At 39.7% G+C, this 23,190-nt stretch overlaps 1 protein-coding gene across 1 annotated transcript in view; it reads left to right on the forward strand.

Moving 5' to 3' along the window:
- The first annotated feature begins 10,854 nt into the window (after positions 1 to 10,854).
- The window catches only part of LOC111565897 (uncharacterized), a 33,257-nt gene continuing 20,921 nt past the window's right edge, over positions 10,855 to 23,190 (forward strand). Inside the window, exons 1-2 of the mRNA XM_023266202.3 lie at positions 10,855 to 11,249; positions 22,932 to 23,129. Of these exons, the coding sequence (XP_023121970.2) occupies positions 11,247 to 11,249; positions 22,932 to 23,129 (201 nt within the window). The 5' untranslated portion in view covers positions 10,855 to 11,246. The remainder of the gene's footprint in view (positions 11,250 to 22,931; positions 23,130 to 23,190) is intronic.

The raw sequence follows: 23,190 nt of genomic DNA on the forward strand, positions 1-23,190 counted from the left end.
TAGGTGGACATGTGCTCAAAGCTCATTGCTACTAATGTGAATGTCAGGTCGACTGCTTGCACAGCTGCAGATTTGTTTATTCACACGCACAAACACACTCAAAACCTTAGACACAGAGACAAATGTGCACACTTTTTCTGAACAGTGCTTTAAACACACCTTATGTTGGATAGCATGTGTGATGTTGGGCGAAAACTCTGTGGAGTATTGTATCATTTAACTGGCCTATATTTTTAACTTAACTTCACAACAAGCTTTGTGAAGCTTTCTTTAGACATAGGTGATTACATTTAAAAGCTTCATTTTTGTTCACTCCCACCACTGAAGTTTAGCTAAACCTGTACTTAAGGTCAAACTGCTTCTTATCAAATCTTTCTGTAGAGACAGATGTGCAAGCCTTGAACTAGGCAGATGTTTTCTGGTCTGCGGGTAATAATACCTTACAAGGAGGTAGGTGAGAAGGTCAGAATGCAGTCAAAGTGGACTCCCTTTGCCATCTGGATCAATTTATCCTGTCAGTGGAAATGACTACCTTCACCTGAGCACCAAAGAGGAAATGCTTATCATTAGTCCATGTTTGGTTTCAGTGGATCATCTTGTCCTTTTTAGGAGAAGCTGCTGCTGCGCTCTGAGAGCACGGTCAAGCCTGGCTCATTTCACATGCTTTGAAGTCAACAGATGATATGTGGAAGGCAAACAGAGTGCTGGGAGCTTACACAGCTTTCTTTCTTGTGGTCTTCTCAAGAGGCAAGAGACTTTTCATCTGTGCTTCTCAAAGTACAATCACAACAGAAATGTGACAGTTGATGAAACATGACACCTAGTGGTGAAACATTTACACTGCAGGCTCCAGATACTCAGGAAAACCCATATAAGGCAGGGACACAGCAAGAATGTACACGATACATATGCAGATTATATGCTCCAAGAAAAGTACTTTTAATTTGGCTATGGTATCAAACAAAATATTTTTGTCTGCCTCAGTAAAGAAACTGTGCAAAAATTGTCGAGCCTTTGATTTTTTTTTTTTTTTTTAAAGGAAAAAAAAAATTTGAAGTGAATTTTTGAAATTTTGCAAGAAAGTTGATAAAAGAAAATCTGCATTAGGCTTGCTTTCACAAACCGCCTTAGAGCAAATAAACTAGGCTGGTGGTGTTGTCAGAAGGTGGCGCTATACGCAGTGTCACTCATGACTGTAATAAACAGAGTAGAAGAAATGAAACCAGGGCTGCATTACAAATGGCAGTTTGTCTCTTTACTTAAAGTATCTACAGCTGCCCTTAACTGTGCTATATGCAGTATGCATACAGCTGGGACACACTATTGCTTCATAATACTGGGCCTTTAACTTCTTATCAACAAAAAGTAATTGTTTTAAACTTGGAAAGTTGTAATTACTCTTGTATGTCAGCTGGTGTTGGAGGCCTTTCATGTTGTCCAGAGAGGCAGACTACACAAGTGGAAACAGCTGATCAGTCATGTGAGTTAAATGTTCGCGACATCAGAAATTATTTGGAAAAAAATGTGTTTCCAACTCCTATTATGTGCATGTGATTTGAATCGGTGATTCTCAGTCATCCAGGTCATGGTATATCTAAGTGCTACAATAAAAGCAGCTGGACTTGCTTGAACCTCTTCAGTTTTAAGTGACTCCCAGTGATTTAAGCCCCTGTGGGTCATTACCACCTCGAGAGTCGATGAGGACGCATGAATCACTGACCCACTAAAGCACTGCAGAACCCCAAGCAAGTTGCCTTCCTTTTTATATTTAGATATGTTTATTGAGGAACCCCTATATTTAGCCACAATATCTTCAAGGAAGTTGTAATGTAAGTGAAGAAGAAGTTACACATTGACCCAATCACTAGAAAAATATTGATTTTCGTACAGTCCCTTGGCTTTTGTCCACTGATTTCTATCAAAGGGCCAGTAAATCTTCCTCCTGTTGTGCTTTGGGCTGCTCCTTTAGACTGTCAACCCACCACTGTGTGGCGTGGCTTTATGGTTAGCCAAAACATCTGCTGCACCCACAACCACAGCCCAAGGAAAACAGGCACAACTGAACCGAAACTGCTGTAAACACAGTTTTACGTAAGCAGATATGCCTCAATAAAGTTGAAATGGAATCAAAGAGTACAAAAGAAGGAAAAATTGTAAGAATGTAATTGTTAGTCGAAATTATTTGAGGCATGGACTGAAGTAGAAATAAGTGGTTTGGCAGTGCAGATTGAGCAGGAATGGCAAGAAAGAGAATAGAAAACAGAGAAATGGGTGAGGTAATGATGCACATATTGAAATTCTTCATGCACAGTGGAGGATTATCAACTTTGTCCAGTTCAAGTTCCAATTATTGAGTGATAAATCAGACACATTAGCTCCACTCAGAGGCAGCTACCACCCAACAGCTGCTTCTGGAGGGGAAACAATGCAAGAGGGGGAAGAACAGGAACAACAGAGCTGAAACAGTGAGTTCAGCTGGGATGAGAAAAAAGCAGAGGGTGAGGGGAAGAGAGAGGAGAGTGGCAGGAGGAATTAATGAAAGAGGACACAAGACGTTTAGAGAAAAAACGACGGAAATAGCTGACGGAGGAGTGCTGAGAGATCAGAGAAGGTAAAGCAGTTAGAGGCGGTCAGTGAGAAATGATCCCAGGAGACAATGAGGAGACAGTTGATGAGACAGATACTGGGAAAGACCGAGGGGAAAAAAGGGGGCGGGAGGAGCTGACAGATCAGATTTACACAGACTTGTGGTGACTCAGTGGTATTTTAATAAAGCTCACATATTGTGTTATTGTCTCTGTCTTTCCCAACAAAATTAACACTCCTGTTTACTCACATGTCAAGCTCCGCAGATCCCACTGTAAATCTTTTGTTGAAGTAGGTCACTGTGCCCTCCACTTCAAATAAAGCTTTTAGCTGTCTCACACTAGTCAGTTCTCTGTCTTTTTGGTTCTAATATATCATATATGCACTCTTGGCTGGTCATGTGTGAGGAGGGAGGTAGGAGAAGCATGAATATATCTCCTCCAAGCTCCTCTTTTCTCTCTCACACACACACCTCGGCCTCTTCACCTGAAACAACATTGTCTGTGTGTGTCTGAGTCAGCTGCATGTTTAGGTCCCTGACTTTCCCATGGCCCGGCAGCAGGCACTGTTTTCATATACCGCTTTCCCAAAACACCATTGTGTCAACAGCTTTGCTTACACAAGCAAGTAGAGTTGAAAAATCCACCATTAAATACTGTCTTGGTGTAATCCTCCTGGGCATCCTAATGACTACTTCAGTCCAGTGGCTTCCTCAAGAAGCTTTACTGTGTATTAGTATGAAAGACTTGAAAGCTTATAGGACTATAACGGCGAAATGAGCCACGGCTTAGTAGAGGCTGGACTATAGGTGTTGTGTTCACATGAAATTCATCTTGACCATTAATGCTCCCAACCCTCATGTTCTTGAAAAATTTGAGGTCATCACAGTTTTATGATGTCAAGGCTGGTAGTTTCTTAGTCTGACACATTGGTTCAACTTGAAAATCTTTGACAAGTAACTTGTCTTGAATGTAGTCTTGCTTAACTGGCCACAAAACACTGAGGCTTCTTTGTAATTCTACAGACCAATCAGAATCCTATTGGATGGAGCTAAGTGGAGGATGCAACTTTGGTGTTCCCTCAAACTAGTGATTGGTGGAATTGCTTGAGTGGCACATTTGCAAAAGAAAGAGGCTAGAACTGTGACTAATGGCTAACTAACTGAAAAAAAAGCAGGGATGCCTTTCTGCATCCTCCTAATCTACAGTAAAATCTAGCTAGCTTGGGGGTTGTTGTTTCACATAGTGGAACACATTTCGAAAACCGTAACATGCAGCAGAGAGTGAGGAGAAAACAGCATAAAATGTGCAGCCGCTGACAGGCTTATCCCTGCAGCCTACATCTGGTGAGTCAGACTACCTTGAAAGTAGTGCATTAGTTTGTAGAGAATTCATTTGGTGGTTTCAATGAATGGTCTTAATGTCCAACTGTCCATGAGCAGATAAAAGCAAAATAAAACAGTAAAAAGTCGAGACTCCTGGTATTTATTTATATTGGCTCAATGTTTCCCAGTTTGGCTGTTACAAAGCAGATAATTGACTTTTTGGGGAAAGTGCAGTCTGCAGTGCAGTCTCACCAGATTCAGACTTCTGGTATAAATCTGCCATTTCTACTGATTTGCAGGGAGTTCAACTCCCCTTCTGCTATCTGCATGTTACCATTTTTGAAATCCCCTTCATTAGCAACTTACATGGTGAAAATTTAAGCGTTGCTGAAGATTTGGATGTAGCTCTGCTTACTTTTTTGGGGGGGAATTATCCATATTAATGACCCCACCTGAAAGCAGATGTTCTATCAAAATAATTGCCTTGTCGCTATTTTTCAGAGACACCATCCCTACATCCTGGGCTTGGTACAAGAACTTAGCAATTGGTCTAAAGTACAATACAATACAAACACAACAGGGCATCATTTTCCTCTTGGTGCAGCCAGATCATTCTCCAGTGCAGACACAGCACTGTGGAGATAGGTCTGGCTGTGTGAGACTATGGGGAAAGATGGAATTAAATGACAAACAACCGTCATCTATGGTGTTATTCTCCCATAGATTCCTTTCCTGCCAAGTGACAAGTCTCCTCTCCTTTATAACAGCTCTGATGTTACCAGAGGTTCAAGTCAAGAGCACTCAGGTGAAAATGCTACTCTATAATAGCAAATACTTACTCAAGGGTAAGTAGGGATTCAAACAATTACTTATATAAGACCACATGAGTGAAAAGCAAAGTTGGCATGGTAACATAACATATAAACTTTTTGTGCTAATTGTAGCATGCTAATATGCAGTTTGCATGCATTTACTATGGCAACAACAGCCACAAGAAAATACTTAGAGCATCTTGGTTTTCAACACCTGTTATCATGCTAACTAAATGTGGGTTAGCGTGGTTCTGTATATCAGCTCAAAGAAAAGATAAAAACACCTGAGGCTCACAAAATACAGTATTCTGTCTTTTATCCTATTATTCAAACTGTAATTATGAGCAGCTGAGTCTGAAAGTGCTTACTCAGCAGCTTCTTAATTATAGTCCAAGTCTGAGATATTGGAACTTCGAATTTGGTTCACTTTTCAATGAACACACATAACATAGCAAATGTACTGTTTGTCAGCAAGGCAGTTCAGAATACAATCTGGGAACAGGCTTTCTGTTCTCCCCTTGAGCCAACATTGTGTAGGCTGAAGCACAACGACGTACAATAATTTACAATAATTTTCTGTCACAAAATTTAGTTTTCTGCTGTGCAATGAGCATTATACCCTCATGGTGTCACTAGCATGACTGTTGGTATGATTTTATTCTGAATAGAAGAGGAAAAAACGTCTTGAGCCAAACTCTCAAGCTTCCCACATTCTTGTCCCTCAGCTTGCCGTCAGTTTTTTTTTTCTCTGGGTGCTGTTGTGAATTTAACACCTGCTTCCTACACTGGAATAGCACCCAGCAGTGGCCAGCTGAGGTTAAAGCCTCTCAGCACTGTGGCTCTCAGAAAAATACACCAGGACATAAAGGGACCAATCAAAACATGCGAAATTGCTCCGTGGGTCCACCATAAGTCTTTCACATATGATAATAATCAATATTGCCTCTAAAGCTTTAGTTCTCTCTGTGAACCAAATGCTTGCACATATTCCACAGACATGGAAAGTTATTCATTTGAATTCACAAAGGCATCTCTGGAGAAACAATTACTGTAAAGACGCTCACTGTACGGTCATCAATTACTGTGCTATAAATTGATGTGATATCACTAAACCACAAACACTTCAGATAAAATGACCCACTTGATTGTCTGGTTAAAGCCTACAGAAAGAATATGGAGCAAATGCTCCTTCGTTTTCAAGATGTTTCCAGTTTAAGAGGTCTTTAATGCATCACTCCTCTCCTGCTGAGCATGCCTGCTCCATTATTCTCAGTATTTGTTCTCCTAAGCTCTCACACAGATAGATTCAGGCTACATCCTCGATTGCAGCTGTGTGGTATTCATTGGCAAAGCGCATTGTTTTCCCAAAGGGTTTGAAGTTCATATTGTGGATTTGGTATAAACAGGATTTTGTGATATAAAAACATGAGGACAATATTATCTGGTTTGCGGAGAGCATGACCAAGAGGATATCAGAACTGCTGCACTATAAAGGGCATCTATACAGGATTATAATGAGTCGTACTATGAAGTAGTGCCAGTTTGCTGTATTGTTTGCATAATGTTTAAAATTTCACCAGGCAGTATTTCCCTGTAATAAATGATAAGCTGTTTTTAAATGGGTTTTCTTCATTACACACTATTTAGTCTTTTGTCTTAACAGTACTGCCATTACATAGTGTTTCTGGAAGAACCACAGCATCATTATAGAAGTACAATTGGTTTCAAGAAGGATGTATTTGTATCCCAGTGAGGCCTCCTCGCAGTATTAAAATGTGATGTCTCATTATAAAATCTCTGTGGGAACAAATCTATTAAAGTGGGACAGATGGAAAGCAATTTAGAGTGCTGGAGGCACCTCTGTCCTGTCTTTTATTAGCCATAAAAAATGGAGCGTGTTATGTAGAACTCGATAGACTGATGGATTTACAATTACACGGGAAAATGAACCTTTGGGAATGTCAAAGTGTATCATTCAACAGCACCTGAATGAACAATGAAAGACAAACACAAGCATGCATAAAGTCCCATCCACTGACACCTGGAATGTCCTTGAATGAACATCTTTTCTTCACAAGACACTTATTTTGTCTTTAGTGCCACACAAACTGACACACTACTCAAAACATGCCCTAAATCCACTCTTAGAAGACCCAGAAATACCTCACACAAAAACACATCTGTGGTGAAGACAGATATTGATGAACAAGAAGCCACGACTTCTATTTCTTCTGCTTGTTGAATGAGCACAAATGTCTAAATCACAAGCCGTTGGGCCCCCGCTAATCTTGACAGGCTGAGGTCGGGCAGGAAATTATGTCACAGTCACAGCAGCAGATCTCTAGACGCTGATAAGGTCGCTCACTCTGGGAAAGTGAAACAAGGGAGAGACAGATCACCCCTTTGTCTTCTCCTTCCTGCTTTCATCTCGTCCCATCAAGACGGGAGTGATTACAACGGAAAGCTATTCAGACATTTGTCACTGAGACAGAACACTTCATATTTTTGTCAGCGAGACGCTGTAAAAATTTGGGCCTGTTCCAAGAGCATTTTGTGAATTATCAGTGCTGAGATAGCTTTTTCCACTGTGTTAAAATGAAAACAACCTGCGACACTTAAAGTTAATGAATATGGGCTTGGAGAGTAAATGGAGTCAGGTAATTGATCCAAGAAGTGATGCGTGGGGTAGATGGCCCAGAGGAGAGTTGGTGCTTTCCCATTCTTTAACGGCGGTATTTGTGTGCACACTCACTGTGAGTCACGCTTTATAGACTGTCAAGGCTGTATTCTGCTGTGTCTAAGTCTGCAAACGAGGTTATGTGGGCATTTGCTGGTCTGAAGTAAATCACTGAAGGGGTCCTGCTCGGTTGCCTCACGGGTCTCCAGCTCACTGGGAAGGAATTAGACACAGAGGGAGGAAGGAACATGGAGCACCCAGGGGCTCATCCTGCTGTGTTTGTGTTTGTAAGTGTGTGCAAATGTGTTTGTTTATGTCTGTATTTAAGAAATCGCAATACATGTGCATGTTTATGTAGTTGCCTAATGACGTGGGTGTGTGCTCCAGACTTCCCGGCTGAGGCATTATCTCCGGAACTCTCCATCTCTGCGTATCTCTGTGTACATTTCTCTGTCGAGTTTTGTCTGGTACGCTGTGTGTATACGTACGTGCGTTATGTATATCAAATGTCAGCCTTTACTGACTCATGAAACAGCACAGAGCAGCCCCTCCTCACCTCAAACCCCCCACCACCACCGGTTTAGATGGACAGCCCATCTGGTTTTCATGAAGCAGGGTTAGTGTTAGTGTGGCCTGCTTTCATCCTGCCTGCTCCCAGCTCCACTGTCACATTTCTGCTGGGAAGGCAGCCAGGATTGGTCTGGACCTTGACAATGAGGCCATTTTTTGCTCATCACAGATGTACCGTATTGCCTACTATATTAAGCTAAAAATAAATCAAACAAATGTGTCTGAGCTCATTTGGAAACAGTGATGCCATGAGTATTTATATTTTTTAACTTAAACTGCAATAACCAGTACTTTTTTGTCAGTAATAGATCCTATTATTGAATAAAATGTGAAATGTGTTGCTCATAGGGACAATATACAGCAATCACATTGGCTGTTAGGTTCATTTTCAATGATGCTCATTTGCATCGTATCTAGACTAAGACAGAAGGCAGAAAGTGAAAAAAAACTCTGATAAACCACTTCTACCCCCCTGCCTTGCACCAAACGATTTACAAAGTTATTAAGTTAGCAGATAAACAAATGAGTGTTAATGTTGCTACACATCTCCTCGGTGTGTCAATACACAACTTTTGGTCATATTACAATAAAATGTCACTGATTCTTGCCAAGCACACAAACACACACACGCACAAAGAAGCAAACAAAAACACAAAAAGATAGCAAAATAATGTAATGTATAATGTATATATGTCATGTTTCAAGTCATAGCTTCACTTGATCATTTATTTGAAAGAAATACATACTACCTCTTCTCATGACGATGAAGATATTCATGGACTTTTGTGTAATTTCTAGAATTTTAATGAACAAACATGGGATGAGGCACTTGTCTAAACAACCACTCTCACACCTGCTTAGCACCAAACAATATACAAAGTTAGAAAGATACAAGATGAACAAATGAATGTTCATGTTGAAACATATCTCCTGAGCATTGGACGCACGACTTTCGGTAATGTCACAATAAAGTACTGCTCATTCTTAACACCAAATTGGATTGCATAAATGCAAAAGGAAAAGCTAGCACATTAATTTATTTCAACATTATTTAACGTAGCTATTTTTCTAGCTTTAGCATACAAGTGAAAAGTTTATACATCCAGCTCACGTTGCATTCACCTAAAAAAGTAGTCCTGGTCTTCATGAATGTTGTGTATTGAACATTCTACACTGTTGTCCTGCAGATGCGTCTTTTACTATTTGCAAACCAACCATTTTAGATATAGAATCTGAACATTGTGATGAAATGGACTCTGAATTCTTTGTATGTGTCCTTAAGGTGTTTCGATAAGTATAAGGGTAATTCACAAGTTCAAAATACATCTGGTCACAACTCTTGGTGTGTGTTTTTTCACAACTTCAATTTATTACTAAAGTATCAGATCTTGTGACATCCCTATTGTGAACACATTTGCAATATCTGCTTTATAAAATGAGAACATGTCAGTGTATTGTTCACACCTGTCCCCCCAAAATCTGTCAGATTTAGGATTCAAAATCATCCTCGGCATTAAAATCTGGTTTTATGCACCTCTAATTACAAATATCAACATTAGGTACACTGAACCTAGTTGAATTTGGTTATCCCTCCTCACGTTTAGTCTCTTGCTTGAGAAGGTGTTTTGGATGCACATCACAATAAACAGGCAATAAAAATTCAGAAACTCTAAGCTACAGCTATTTTTCTTTTTCATAAAACAAATGTTCACATGAAAAACACAAGTTGTGGTCCATAAAGAAAGTCATAAAGAGGAGAGAATGAAGCAGAAAGGAAAGCCAGAGAGTGGAATTGTATACCACATTTGAAGAACGTCACCTACATAGTTTTGTGGTTAGGGTGAAAGACAAATTAGCATTGCTTTCTTTCTGTGAAAGAAAAACATGCAAGGAATGTTCAAGAGACTGCAATTTCTGCAGTGGGAGACCACAGATACTGAGAAAGTTGGAGCGAGGGTTTCTTTTCATATTTCTACACCGCAGCTTCACCTGAACGTTTAATTAAAAGAAATATATACTGCCTCTTCTCATTATGATGAGAAATTCATGTCCTTTCATGTAATTTCTGGAATTTGAATGAACAAACAGACAGAGGTTAAGGCCAGCTGTGAGGTGCTTGTCTAAACCACCACTCTCACATTCACTCTCTGGCCTTCAGCCCACAGAAATAAACTGTGGCCTGTCAATCTTCTTCCTCAAGGAATGTCTCGGTGATGAATCACTTCTAGACGCAGCAGGTCCAGGGGCTTCATACTCGATACATCTTCCATTTCCAGATGTAAAATGTAGTCCAAAGGGCGTAGCCTTACATTCCTCAGACTGAAAGTGGAGGTATAGCAGATCTCCTCACATGCTGCTGCTGCTTGGCTGGGACTCTGCAGGGAAGCCCTTCTGCTGTCTCTCTCTTTGATATGAGTTAAACACTGGGCAGTCTGCCGGAAGACAATTGTCGAAGAGAGGAAATGAGAAAGCCAGGAACAGACAGTGGAAGCCTATGAGGTGCAGGAGAGAGAAGAAAGGCCGACTTAGCCCTCTAAAAGCTCCCAGTGATTAAAATAGAAAGAAAGGGGCCACAAACGAGGGTCTGGATTTCTGCAACTCTCTGATTCTGGGCCAAGGGAGTATGCTTGCATCTGCGTGTGCTCATGCATGTGTATGTTTACATGCATGACAGAGTGGGACAGACTGAGAAGTTTAAATTCTTACACTGCAGACAGTAACAGACCCTGTACATTCAGTTGAGTGTTTCTGTGAAGCCTTTGTGTTTCCAATTGTGGCATATTGTGTCTGTGGGTGTGCTTGGGTGTGTGATAAAGCCTGTGTGTTAGAGAGAGTGCAAAGAAACTCTGAAAAGCCTCGAGGGGGATTTCCTCTGAAAGGGAACGCTTTTCTCCTCCCCCTCTCAGACACTCTCCCCTTCCCTCCTTCCTTTCCTCCCTCCCTCTCTCTCTCTCTGTCTCTCCCCCAAACACTCCGGAGTAACCAGAGAAGCGAAAGAGAAGTGAAAGAAGAGCTAAAGGATCAACAGGCAGCTTGACAATCTTCCTGTGCAACACATTCAGACTTGTGGAAAGTCTGTGAAGAATGGAATTGACTTTAATTTCTTTTCAATCAAGACAACTGACTGTCATGTGGATGTACTTCAGCCAACTCCTGTTGTTGATGTACTGAACATGACAAGTCTCTTAGCTCATAGCCAAGAGAGGCTGTCTGAAGAGGATTCAGGAGCAAAAAATGAAAAAACTTTCTGACTGACAGAGGAGAAACTCCTGCAAACATGGTAAAGTAACATCTGAGTTTCCTTTCTGTGTTTCCTCCTTGTCCGTTGTTACTTTCTGGTTTCAAAGTTAAAGTGCTCCACTGACCCACTAACTGAGAACGTGAGCTGTAGGTCTGCACAAGTGACTTTGCTTTTGCCTGTAGCTTTGCTGATCATGTGTGAGTGAAGTTCTGGAGCCTGATGATGTTGTAAGCCCAGTTTACACACATTTTGCTCTTTTCTTTCAGTTGCACAATACTGTGCACAGTACTGATCCCTATTCGTTGTTCTGTTTTTTTATGAAACCTTATCTTTATGACATACAAAGGCAGCACAAAGGTAATGTAACTGCACTCTCCAAAGCTTTTTGTTATCCTGAGCACAGTTGGTGGGACTGTTTCACATCGACAGCCCACAGCATCTCAGGCTTTTTGAGTGAATGCACACTGACAAAGACAGAGTGACAAAGACAAGCACATTGTCTTTCACTTTGCATTTTTAAGTCCTTTGATTGGGACTTAATTGATGCCGATGGCCCATACTTCAGCGAGTGGAGAGTGTTTTGGCATATAAATTATCCAACTGCTTTGCATGTGCATATAATGGAATTCTGCAGGCTCGGTGTTGGGCTCTTTAAAAAGTTCAAACCACTGAGCTTTTTACGACTGGAGAGGACCAGTCTAATCCCAGTCACAACAGAATCTAATTAATGAGGATGAGTGAGCCACAAGATGGGAACATGTTTGACTCTCGATGGGTTTGTAGGAGGATGTGGTTTCTTTGAACTTTTATTTACTTGTTGTCTCTGCTGTGAAATTTGTTAAAATTTGCAAGATCATAATAATGTATACTTATAGTTCTAAAGGCTGACTAGAGTGACAGCTTTTTGGGAAACTAAAGCGTATTGATTCAGTCTCCACTGTTTTCAGCTTTCCATATCCTAAATGTATCTTTCTCCTTTATATGGGAACCAGTCAGACCTTCAACATCTGTTCAAGCATGCCAGATAAGTGATAGTTTTACAGAGAGCAGGAATGAAGGATGTTTAAAGAAGTCCAGACTTGGCTGCTCATCGTGGCCACTACTGTACTTTGCTCCCTCCTTCACATCCACTGCAGAACTTGTTTCAGCAGCTTTTACAGCCCAAGCTGTTTGTTTTACTTATTGCATGAGTGATGATTTCCTCAGTGACCACCCCAACCTACAGCCATGATTCTGCAGAGTCTAAATTATTAGATTACTGCAGTGTGCATGACCAGGAGTTTCTATCTTAAATAAACATTCAACAACAATACAAAACCCAGATCCTTGGCTTGCTGGTGTGTATTGTATTTACATTTAGTTACTGTGTTACAAGGACAACCAGGAGTCACTCATTCACTAGCAAGGTCAAGTATTTTCTTCTAAAGACCTTCCAGCGGCATGTGTTTTTTGTCCTTTCCGTCTACAGTAAACATGGTGATCTAGTGCAGCACAGATAGTATTTCTTAGTGTCTGCTGCAGTATGCAAAGTTTATTCAAAGTCAATGCAAATCATTGAAGTACGCAGGAGAGCTGCTCTTGGGTTTTGGATTTGCTCTCATCTTGCCACAACATGCAGTTCATCTGAAATGTTAACAATACCAACTGTAATTGTTTGACAAGTGAATGGTTGCAGATTTAGTGTTTACAGGACCCTCTTGTCTTTCCAGGTAAACAGGAATATCCAACACCAGCTCTCTGTTATGCTCTTTATTTATTTATCAGCCCTAGGAGGGAAAAAAAAACAAAAAGCTGCTAAATAATCACAAACAAGTAGCTTTAGCTGTTTGGTGCTGTGCAGGCATTGTAAAGTAGGTTTAGTGGAGATTGTGGGTCAAAAACTACCTAATGCTCACGAGAGCAGTGAGACTGAACAAGTTGAAAGTTACAAAAATGTTCCATAGAGCAGAGGGAAACTGCAGAATCAGGTGATCAGTTTCTGTGGGTTATTTATGGGTTTATTTGATCAGTTGTTAATAAAAGAAAGTATTGATTACAGCAGCTTTAAGTCACAGCAACAGCCACATACTCTAACACACTAACTCTATATGACCATTCAGCTTTTCCAAGTCACTTAGATATGCTGATTAGTCACAGTGTGCAGTTTGCATGAATGTATCTTCATGTGTTAAATGTCTGAAACACTGTGTGAGACAGTATCCACATTTCGATTGGCTTACAATATACATACTGACCGGGCTTCACTGGGTCAGAGCTGTGTCTCTCCTCCTGACAGCCATGAGACAGTCATCAGCAGCCGTCTCCCTTGACTCTAACAACACATCACATATGCCCACTGCTCCACTGAGGCAGGCAGGGAAAATCTAAATAAGAAACTCTTTTTGATTCATCTTGAAAATGTGAGTAATTATAGACATCTGCTTTTTGGAGCTGCGTGATCCAAATGAGCTTCATTTTTGCTTCAGTCAGCAAGTCAAGACTCTGAGAGTCGTCATGGAGCTGTGAGCTGTATTCTCGACGTGTTTATTATCTCTGTATCACAAAAGTGGGTCAAACTCAGCAGAGACTTTGCAGTGTATTTTCAAAGCAGAGCTATAGCCAAGTGTTTGGGTGGAAAATGTCTGTGCATAGGCTGTCTGCAAGTCACTTTTCAGCATGCATTGTCTTGAAAAGCTTAGGAGTTAAGACAACGTTGCCATTTCCTTCCCAGACTGTCTGTCCAGTTTCATGTTTTTAAGCTTAGTTCATTAATGCTCAAGGGGAAAAACTCACCGGTATAGATCTTCCAGAATAATACTTTTTATAACTATATAGCCCACTCTCGCCCTGTTTAGAGTTGTGCGTTTATTTGAAGTTAAACTTGGCATTAATGAAGAGAAGCAGATGTCTGTTTTTAGAACACTCCCTATAAACGTGTACATGCTGACAAATGAAGTTAACAAATCCTTTGTGTCACAGCTTAATGGATTTCATTAAGCTTAAGGCTTGCATTATTCTTTTTTTTGTTGGTTATTTAAACAGTATGAGTCGAACTGTGGGAGATATTATAATGTGTTGCGGCTTCTAGCAACAAAGCATTTTGAATTTTATTCCTGATATTTTGCCAAAATGCAAGGTTTGGAAAACAAGTTTAGATCCAGGAGGTTTTGTTTAGTCATGTTAAGATGGGAGTGGTGCATGAATGAATCAGCTGTGGTGACATTCCAGTCCCCGTGTGAACTTCTTAAAATTTACATGCATGCTTTGGTTTCAGTGTGCATTAGAACATTTCTTTATCAGTGTTCTGCAGCATGACTGGAGAAACACTGCTGTAAGTCTTTTCCAATCACCTCATCAGGTGTTGGGCAACATCTTCTTTTCACCCGTGTGATTCTGTGGTTTCATGACAGAGAAGAAGGAAAGGAGTGTTTAAAAGCATCCAAACAGACAGATTCTCCGATCAGATAAAGATGTAGACATTATTTCAGAGCCCTGTTATTTAAATATTACTGTTGCTATGAAGAGCAGCCGTGAGTCAGAGTTTGTGATTTCACTGAGATGACAGAAGAGATCTACGTTAGATTGAGAAACACTTGGTTCATTGTCCTACGAGATTATATGAGATGTTTTCAGCATGACTGTCGACAAAAGTGTTGTTTTGAGACTTCCAAGTTATAAGCTACAGGTTCATTAAATGACTCATTTCTGAAATTGAACCTAAGCTCATCCACTTACTGTAGAAACTGGCCTGTTTTAAATTCTTGGATGTCATAAAATACAAAGAAAAAGGCCTAACCCTGAAATCTGACACACTATTTATGTGCCCTCTTCCCTTAACAAACATATCCTCTCAACAAAATGAATGAATGAATAAAACCATGTTTACTCCTTGCAGAAAGGTCTTGAACAAATTATGTAGTAGTTTTGTTCCGTATGAGCCTTTTTATTGGTTAAAAGCATTAAAGATGGGTTTTCTGAATGAGCACTTCTGCAGACTTTAATAGGACAGAATCACTCACAAAGACAGTATTGTCTCATTACCAGACAAGAGATACTGAATGTTTAAGGAGGAAATAGTAGAGAAGGAAAGGGACTTGACACCTCTTTTGGGTCTGGACAGGTCTTAGTCACTAACCACAGCAGGCATGCTATTCATACAATCAGTTCTCAGTAGCCTGCTGTTTTAATCTCTCAGGTCCACAAAGGACTCTGTTTTTAGCCCCGTCCTTGTTTAGCTTGATGCCCCAACCAAGAGCAGGCCGGTCCAGCGTAAACACAAGTGCAGCAGCTTCAAAGACCTCACACTGGTTAACACTGGGACCATTTGGCAGATGTGGAGGCTTGAGAGCACCTTAGCCATGACACTTTGGGAACAAGTGTCATAAAGTCACAGCTGTTGTTCATATTATTTCTGTAAATCTTTCCACTATGTTTAGCCTTTGCATTGTATTGCAGTTAGATACAAGGAGATTTTGCCCAAGATGTCTGAAAATATCTAGGAAATGAGTTAAAGCTGGTCAACAGCAGAGAGTGTAGGATGTTGGATGTAAATCAATATCAATATCTGACCACTAACAGTCTTTGTACCCCTTGTAGCCGCTGCATGTCCTCAGTAGAAAAGAATGCTTCCTTTTTCTGATTGTGCACATCTGTCACAATAGATCATAAAATGGAGAACAGAATACCTTTGAGGCTGGCTCTTGAATGATAATGCATCACAGCTGTTATAGACTGACTGCAGCCATTCAGCCCAATCTTCTACTGTAGTTCTCAAAATTAACAGCAAGTCTGAGGTCATATCTAATAAAATACAGCTCTGTGAAGTTAATATACAGAGCTGAGTAAGTTAGTTTCCAAGCAAGTAAGTTTTATTTGAATCAGTGCAGTTTGGCAGTTATCAGACTGTGACCACCATCCTGTACTGTGACTTTGAATCAGTTCTTCGCTGCAATTCAAGCCAAACTGAAATTTTTAGAAACGGTTGCCACAACATTAATCCAAGCTCATTTATACTGTCAAGTTGATATATAAACATATTGTTTTTAATCACACTTGCTACAATGGTAATGTTTCTCCCTGGTTGGGAGTCATTCTTGTGGGTGGTTTGGCTAGTGATATTTATACCAGCGAGACTCTTGAGATTTACTAACCAAAGCTGGACCCAGTTCAGACAGGCTGGCCAGCCAAATGAACTGAGGGAGCCAGAATGCTGGTGTTGTGAGTTCTTACGTATCTCAATACATCAGACACTGCCAGACAACATGACAAACAGGTCTGAACTGTGCAAATTTCAGCATTAATGCTTCTGAAAGAAAGAAGAATGTGTGTTGAATAGATGCTGTTAGTATGGTACATGAAAACATTATCTTAAATCAGAGTCATAATTATAATAATAGTCATAATCAGAGTCATAAATGCAATCAGTGTTGATCATTAGAGCAGTTATTTTGACCTATGACCATAAGCACTTAAGTACAATGCAGTAAGCAGTCTGTTTTGGATCTGTATGGGCGATTGAACACAACCTCAGACAGATCATGCATGTAACACCCTGGCAACAGTACATAATAACTACCATCATACTAAAATACAGTTGCTGCAAAAAAACAACAGAGAATCCAAAGCAAATGTCTGGTAACCTATGAAAAGAGCATCATTACTTACGGGTCCTTGCAAGACCATTAATTTGCTGCCGTCTTAACTAATAAGTGCTTCTAAATGGCATATTTTTGCATGTGACTGCAGAAATGTTGCTTACGGTTGTAAGAAACTAGGTTTTCTATTGTTTTTAATTGGCATTCTACAGGATTATCTGCTGTTTTGTCTGCCATGCACTGTGAAAGTTTCCTCCCTCTACAATAAACTCCAAGCTATTTATTCAGTCCATATAAACTCCCAGACACAATCTCTTCCTCACTTAATCATGATAATGCTATTTTAACTGTACTGCATATCAGCGTCCAGTAACGAGCTCATATTAAAGGATAGAGGTACGGCTTTTTTTCCCCCCCAAGATATTTTACTCCCTTGATCGGCCAGTGAGGAGCATTCAGTCAAGCTTAAATCCTGAACCTTTATCTTGGTCTGTAGAGAGTGTTGCTTTTGATCCATGTCCTGACCACATTCCACCACTGCCTCCTCTACACATTCAAGACAAGGGGATTCCCTCTCTTCCCTCCATTGTCCAGTGCAGCCTGCGATTTAACTCTAGAAAGAGCCTCAGTCTCCAACAAAGATCATTGTTTGACCTGAATTTGCATGCGAGCACGGACAAGAGGCATTTGTTATCAAGGTTCACCCTCTTTCTTTGTCTCGTCCACCATTTAGGCCCCCTGGGAGTTTTTGCAAGGTTTGCTATTAAGCAGATAATTACAGGTTGCACTATGTTGCCTCAGGCTGTGGCTAAAGAAAGTCTTACCCCAGATGTGAGCCACAGTATAAACAAACTGTCAGTGTGTGCATTGCACAATGTGCATCTGTGTCATCAACCGCAACGGGTCAAAAGATTAGTGAAGGTAAGCTGGTCACAATGTCATTGTAAAGGGGATTAACTTTAACTAAATGGACACAACTATTGATGTGACACGCTGAGAGGATTTGTTGATGCTCCTTTCCTGACTGGTCATCACATTTTTTTGAAATCCTCACAAGAAATGGACTGTCACTCTGCCTCCAGGCTAAAACCAAAACATAAGCAGAAGTGACAGTTAAGTGAGGGCCTGTCAGTAAATCCTCAAGACTGCCTGGGTTTTGCATGCATGAACTTGTAAATATATCCAAGTGCCTCAGACGACACACCACCAACTCAGCCATACCGGAATTCAGTTCACTTCAGCAATATTTATACACCACCAAATTCACAACATATGCTATCTCAAGGCACTACACATAGTAAGGTGAAGGCCTAACAAAACTACAGACAAAAATCCAACAAATCCAAAGATTGCCATAAACCAAATTCTTTTGCAACAGTGGGAAGTAAAAATTCCCCTTTAACAAGAAGAAACCTTCTCCAGAACCGGACTCAGGAAGGACATATATCTGCCCTGACCAACTGAGGTGAAGTTAAGGGGAGAGAGAAGAGGATAGCAGATTGAAAACAGACAAACAGCACACGAGACAGCGATAAACAATGGGAGGATTAGTTAGTAGTTCTGCATACAGAAATATCTGCAGAGAACAATACACAAACTACAGGAGAGAGAAAACACACATTTGGTGACATGCAATGGTTGCAAATAAATGTATACATAGAGAAAGAGAGGATAATAGTGGAGAGGTGCTCAGTGTATCATGGGAGGTCCCTCGGCAGTTTAGGCATAAAGCAGCATAACTACAATGGTTAAGGGTCACCTGAGCAAGGACTAACAATAAAGCTTTCTTATAAAAGAAAGCTTTAAGTCAAATCTTAAAAGTAGTGAGGATGTCTGCTTCTGACTTTCCACTGGGAGCTAATTTGACAGGAGAGGAGCCTGATAACCGAAGGCTCTTATCCCATTCTGCTTTTCGAAAATCTAGGAACCACAAGCAAGCCTGCAGTCTGAGAGTGACGTTTTCTATTGGGATAATATGGTGCAATAACATACGATGGAGTTTGGTCATTAAGGGCTTTACATGTTGGGAGAAGGATTTTAAATTATATTCTGGATTTTACAGGGAGTCGATGAAGAGAAGCTAATAAGAACATGATCTCTCTTGCTGGTTCCTGTCAGAAGTCTGACTGTAGCATTTTAGATCAAGTGAAGTTTCTCAGAAAGTTATCAGGACATCCTGATAATAAGTTTCAATAGTACAGCCTAGAAGTAAGAAATGCATGGACTACTTTCTCAGCATCACTCTGAGACAGACCATTCCTAATTTTGACAATACTGGACAGGTGAAAGAAGGCCTTCCTCAAGACTTCTTTTATGTGTAAGTTAACTGACATATATTGGTCAGAAATAACTGCAAAGTTTCTCACAGTCATGCTTGAGGCCAAGACAATGCCATGCAGAGCAACTATCTGGTTAGACAGTGTGTTTCTGAGGTGTTTTACTCCAATATAGACAAAGAAAATAACAGTGCTTTATGTCCTTAAGACATGCTTGAGGTTTGAACAAATCATTTATTTCATCTGGCTACAAAGATAAATATAGCTGGGTGTAATAATGTTGCGAGAGGAGAGCATGTGCAAGGTGAAAAGTACCATTCCTACTAAAGAATCCAGTGGGACTCCATAACCAACCCTTGTGTGCATGGAAGAATCGGCGCTGAATGATCTGGAATCCATCTGATAAATATGACTTAAACCTAATAACATGTTCCAACTTCTGCAACAAAATGCTGTGTGTGTTTTAATCTTACTGGCTTCACACAAAACCCATAATTGGAAAGATGGTGTGTCTTGAAGCAATCATAATCTTAATCAAAATAAGAGTATTAGTCATCATCTTAGTCCTATTATGATCAAAAGCATATGACTAGTGTGTTTTCTTTTTATTTGACTGACATCTTGTTTGATTCTAATCTATGTGAATGAAAGAGCAATTGTACAATTTTAATACCCTCTATTGGTGGCAACTGAGAAAAATTAAAGCATAAGATATATCGCAGCCTGACTCAGCGGATGGCAATGACAGTGACTTTGACAGACACCTTGAGGATGACATTTTTATTTATTTGTAAGCTGTTTGTGTTGTTGAATGTACCTATGATGATCAGTACAGGGTTCTTTGAGGTTTTAGTGATCTAATAAAATTTCTTCTTACTCTACACTTAGGTTCATAGTTTTGGTTTACAGTAAAATGTCTGAATGACTGACATAAATGTGTCCAACTCAGGCTAAGCTGAAATAACTTTAAGAATCTCTTAACTTTTCATCTAGTGCCACTAAAATTTCAGTTTGTCCAGTAATCTTGTTTATGACCAAATAGATGTAATATTAATGTAAGTTGCTGCAAATTTGATTCTAATTAATAAAAATGTTAGCTTGCTGAGATGGCAAAACCGAGTAACATTATACTTGCTACACATTATCACTGTATTCATGTAAGCATGATAACCATATTAACATTTAGCACACAAAGCCCAGCTGATGCTGCATTTTTGACATTTTTGTATTTCACAAACTACATAGCCACTTAGTGTAAACCATCTGCTCAGCAGTAACGCACGCTCTGCTACATGTGCTGCGGACAGCACCAAGAGTACTGGAAACAGCAGAATCAGTGCATGTTGATGTTGTGCTAGACAAACTACATGAAGACACCATTTCTAAATTATCCCAAGCATCTCTTTCTTCATTATGTATTGCAAAAAAGTTTAGTTTTCATATTAATGCATATCATTTATATGCCGATATCAATATAATGTATCTGTGACAAGGAAATATCTGAAGCATGACTTCTGCTTGCTACCTAACAGCACGCGTTTCTACATATAAATTAAAATTTTTGTGGGCAGAGCACTTGATTTGCATGACATCTTAAAACCATCTGACAGGCATTTTCCCAGATTCACTTTGACTTTAGCTCCTATATTACCACAATCAAATCACAAGTAGAGTATATGCAGTACTCAGCACTGTGGTAAAATGCTGGGCTGTTCTACTAATGTATGTTGACAGTCCTCACATCTCAATACATCACTACCTCAAAGCCATGCATAGAGTTGGACTGGTTCACAAAAAAAAAAAAATGCTTTAAAGATGCTCTTGTTTCATCTGAATAGTTTCCATGTGTTTAGCTGGACTTCACCCATCGCACAGCTGGTGCTAGTAGCTTATTCATGCAGGCATTCAGAAGATTACCAAAAGCAGACTTGTGCATACAGTAAACACCAGCACCAACTGTGACTCTCAACAGAAAGTGGTGTCATACAGAGTTGTGTCTTTATGGGCAAATGTAGTGAAACCATATGTTTCTTTGTCATTTTAAATTAGATCAGATGCTGACCCTGGTCTGCTGCATACGTACTGGCTCAAATGAAGTGTATCCTGGCGTGACATGAAAGGAAATGCACATACTTATGCTGGACAGACTAAATTATCTCCATAATGAAGTTGAGAGAAAGCCTTTGAACAGACGTTCAATTTTTTTTTTTTTTTTTTTTTTTAATTTTGCCAATAGTGCCCTTTAGTGACACAGGTAAGAGTTCACGAATCCAACATGAAGAAAGATATTTTATTTTTTATATATATATATATATATATATATATATATATATATATATATATATATATATATATATATATATATATAAAAATAAAAATAAAAACCTTTGTTTTTGTTGCTTACTCAAAAATAAAAAAGGGGGATTGCAAACGAGCAGAGCAAAAAGTAGAAGGTTGCAAAAGAATATCTGACTTGCATTTGCAGAATGTTTATTTCTTAGACTTTCTATTTTCAGACAAGTCATAGTCATAACAAATCATCTGCAAATAGACCTTTACGTTTGTAATTTATGGTTCCCTTTAAACAGAAACTGAGTATCCATTTTCACACATGCAACTGGAAATAACACAATCCATGTAAAGCCATAGCTGAAAATAACTGAAACCCAAGCTCAAACCCATTGTATTTTATCTAAAACGTACAAAACAAAAGGTGATGATAAGTGGGCTGGGGGAGGACCTCTTTAAGGGCACAAACCTCTTCTTTAAACTACTTCTTTCAACATTAGGTTGATCTAACTTTACATGTGCAATACGTATTTCTAGTCAAAGCAAAACAAATGTGCCTGGTATGTGCACTTTCTTTGTTCATATGGTTGTGTTTTTGCACATATTTGTTGTAAAATGTTTTTAAGACTGCAGCAGATATATGAAAAAAGCCACAAACACCTGAAGCATGCACTTGCCATTTGCAAAGACAGTCAAGCTAAAAGCTCTTCTTAGTGAAAGTCCTCCATCTAAATTATGACACCACCACATCTTACATCCACCATTGACTTAAAAAACAGCTTCTTTCCAAGAGTCATCACCACCCTGAACTCTCACATGAAACAACCCAGCCAACAATATAAAATGCGCAATATACATCACTGTCTCTGCTGCTGCTCTATACTACCTCAATATTCATTCTTTGTTTGTGACATTTATATTTTATATTTATAAATAGACTGTTTGCACTACGTTTAAGATTTTTAGGACTTTTATCTTGCACCTTCTGCTATGTTCGCACTGAAAAGAAGCAGCTCCAATCATGTTGTACACTGCATAATGACAATAAAGCACATTCTATTGTATTCTATTCTACTTTGTTGCTGTTTATACGATTTCACCTGCTCTGGGGAAAAGACTTGTGATTGGCTGAAATCTCCTGCCATGGGATAGACTGTCTACAGCCTGAAAATGGAGCACTGAGCAGAAGCAGAAGTCTAGTTTCCTCTCAGACCTTACAAATTATAATATGCTCAATGACTAGTATTGAATTTTGACCCAATTATACCTAAAATATACTTTGTACCACCACTTTGAATTCAATCTCTGCACTTTTAGGAAAATCACAAAAACAATTCTGCAAAAAAAAAAAAAAAAACAAGCATTTTTATTCCAAGACAGGGACAGCTTGTAGTTAGGTGTAGCATTAACATCTACATGTGTACTTTCTTTTGTACATGTAGATGTTTGGTTGCTGCTGCTGTTCTTGAGATGGGTTCTGCACAGTAACCTAACCAAGAGTCTGACAGGAAGAGTAATGTCCTCTAATGATTAAGCTAGCATAATCTTCATCTCATTGACCTTCATCTCTTGTTGTCCTCCAGAATCCAGAATCTCTGGACTTGTCCATCCAGAGTGCTCTGTCGGCTCTCTTCCCACCTTTTGAGGCCACGGCACCCATCGTCCTCAGCCAGCTGTTTCGCACTATTGATGAACGTTACCACGGCGATGCTCTGCAGTGCCTGTTGGACTTCCTGATTCCCTCCAAACACCTGCTAGAGAGTGTCCAACAAGCAGCATGTGTGAGTGTGAAGTCATTTAAACACACACTTCTGCACTTACACACTTATTATTCCTCTGCTT

Source organism: Amphiprion ocellaris, chromosome 5 (genome assembly GCF_022539595.1).
Source record: "Amphiprion ocellaris isolate individual 3 ecotype Okinawa chromosome 5, ASM2253959v1, whole genome shotgun sequence".
In the NCBI taxonomy this organism is placed as follows: Eukaryota; Metazoa; Chordata; class Actinopteri; family Pomacentridae; genus Amphiprion; species Amphiprion ocellaris.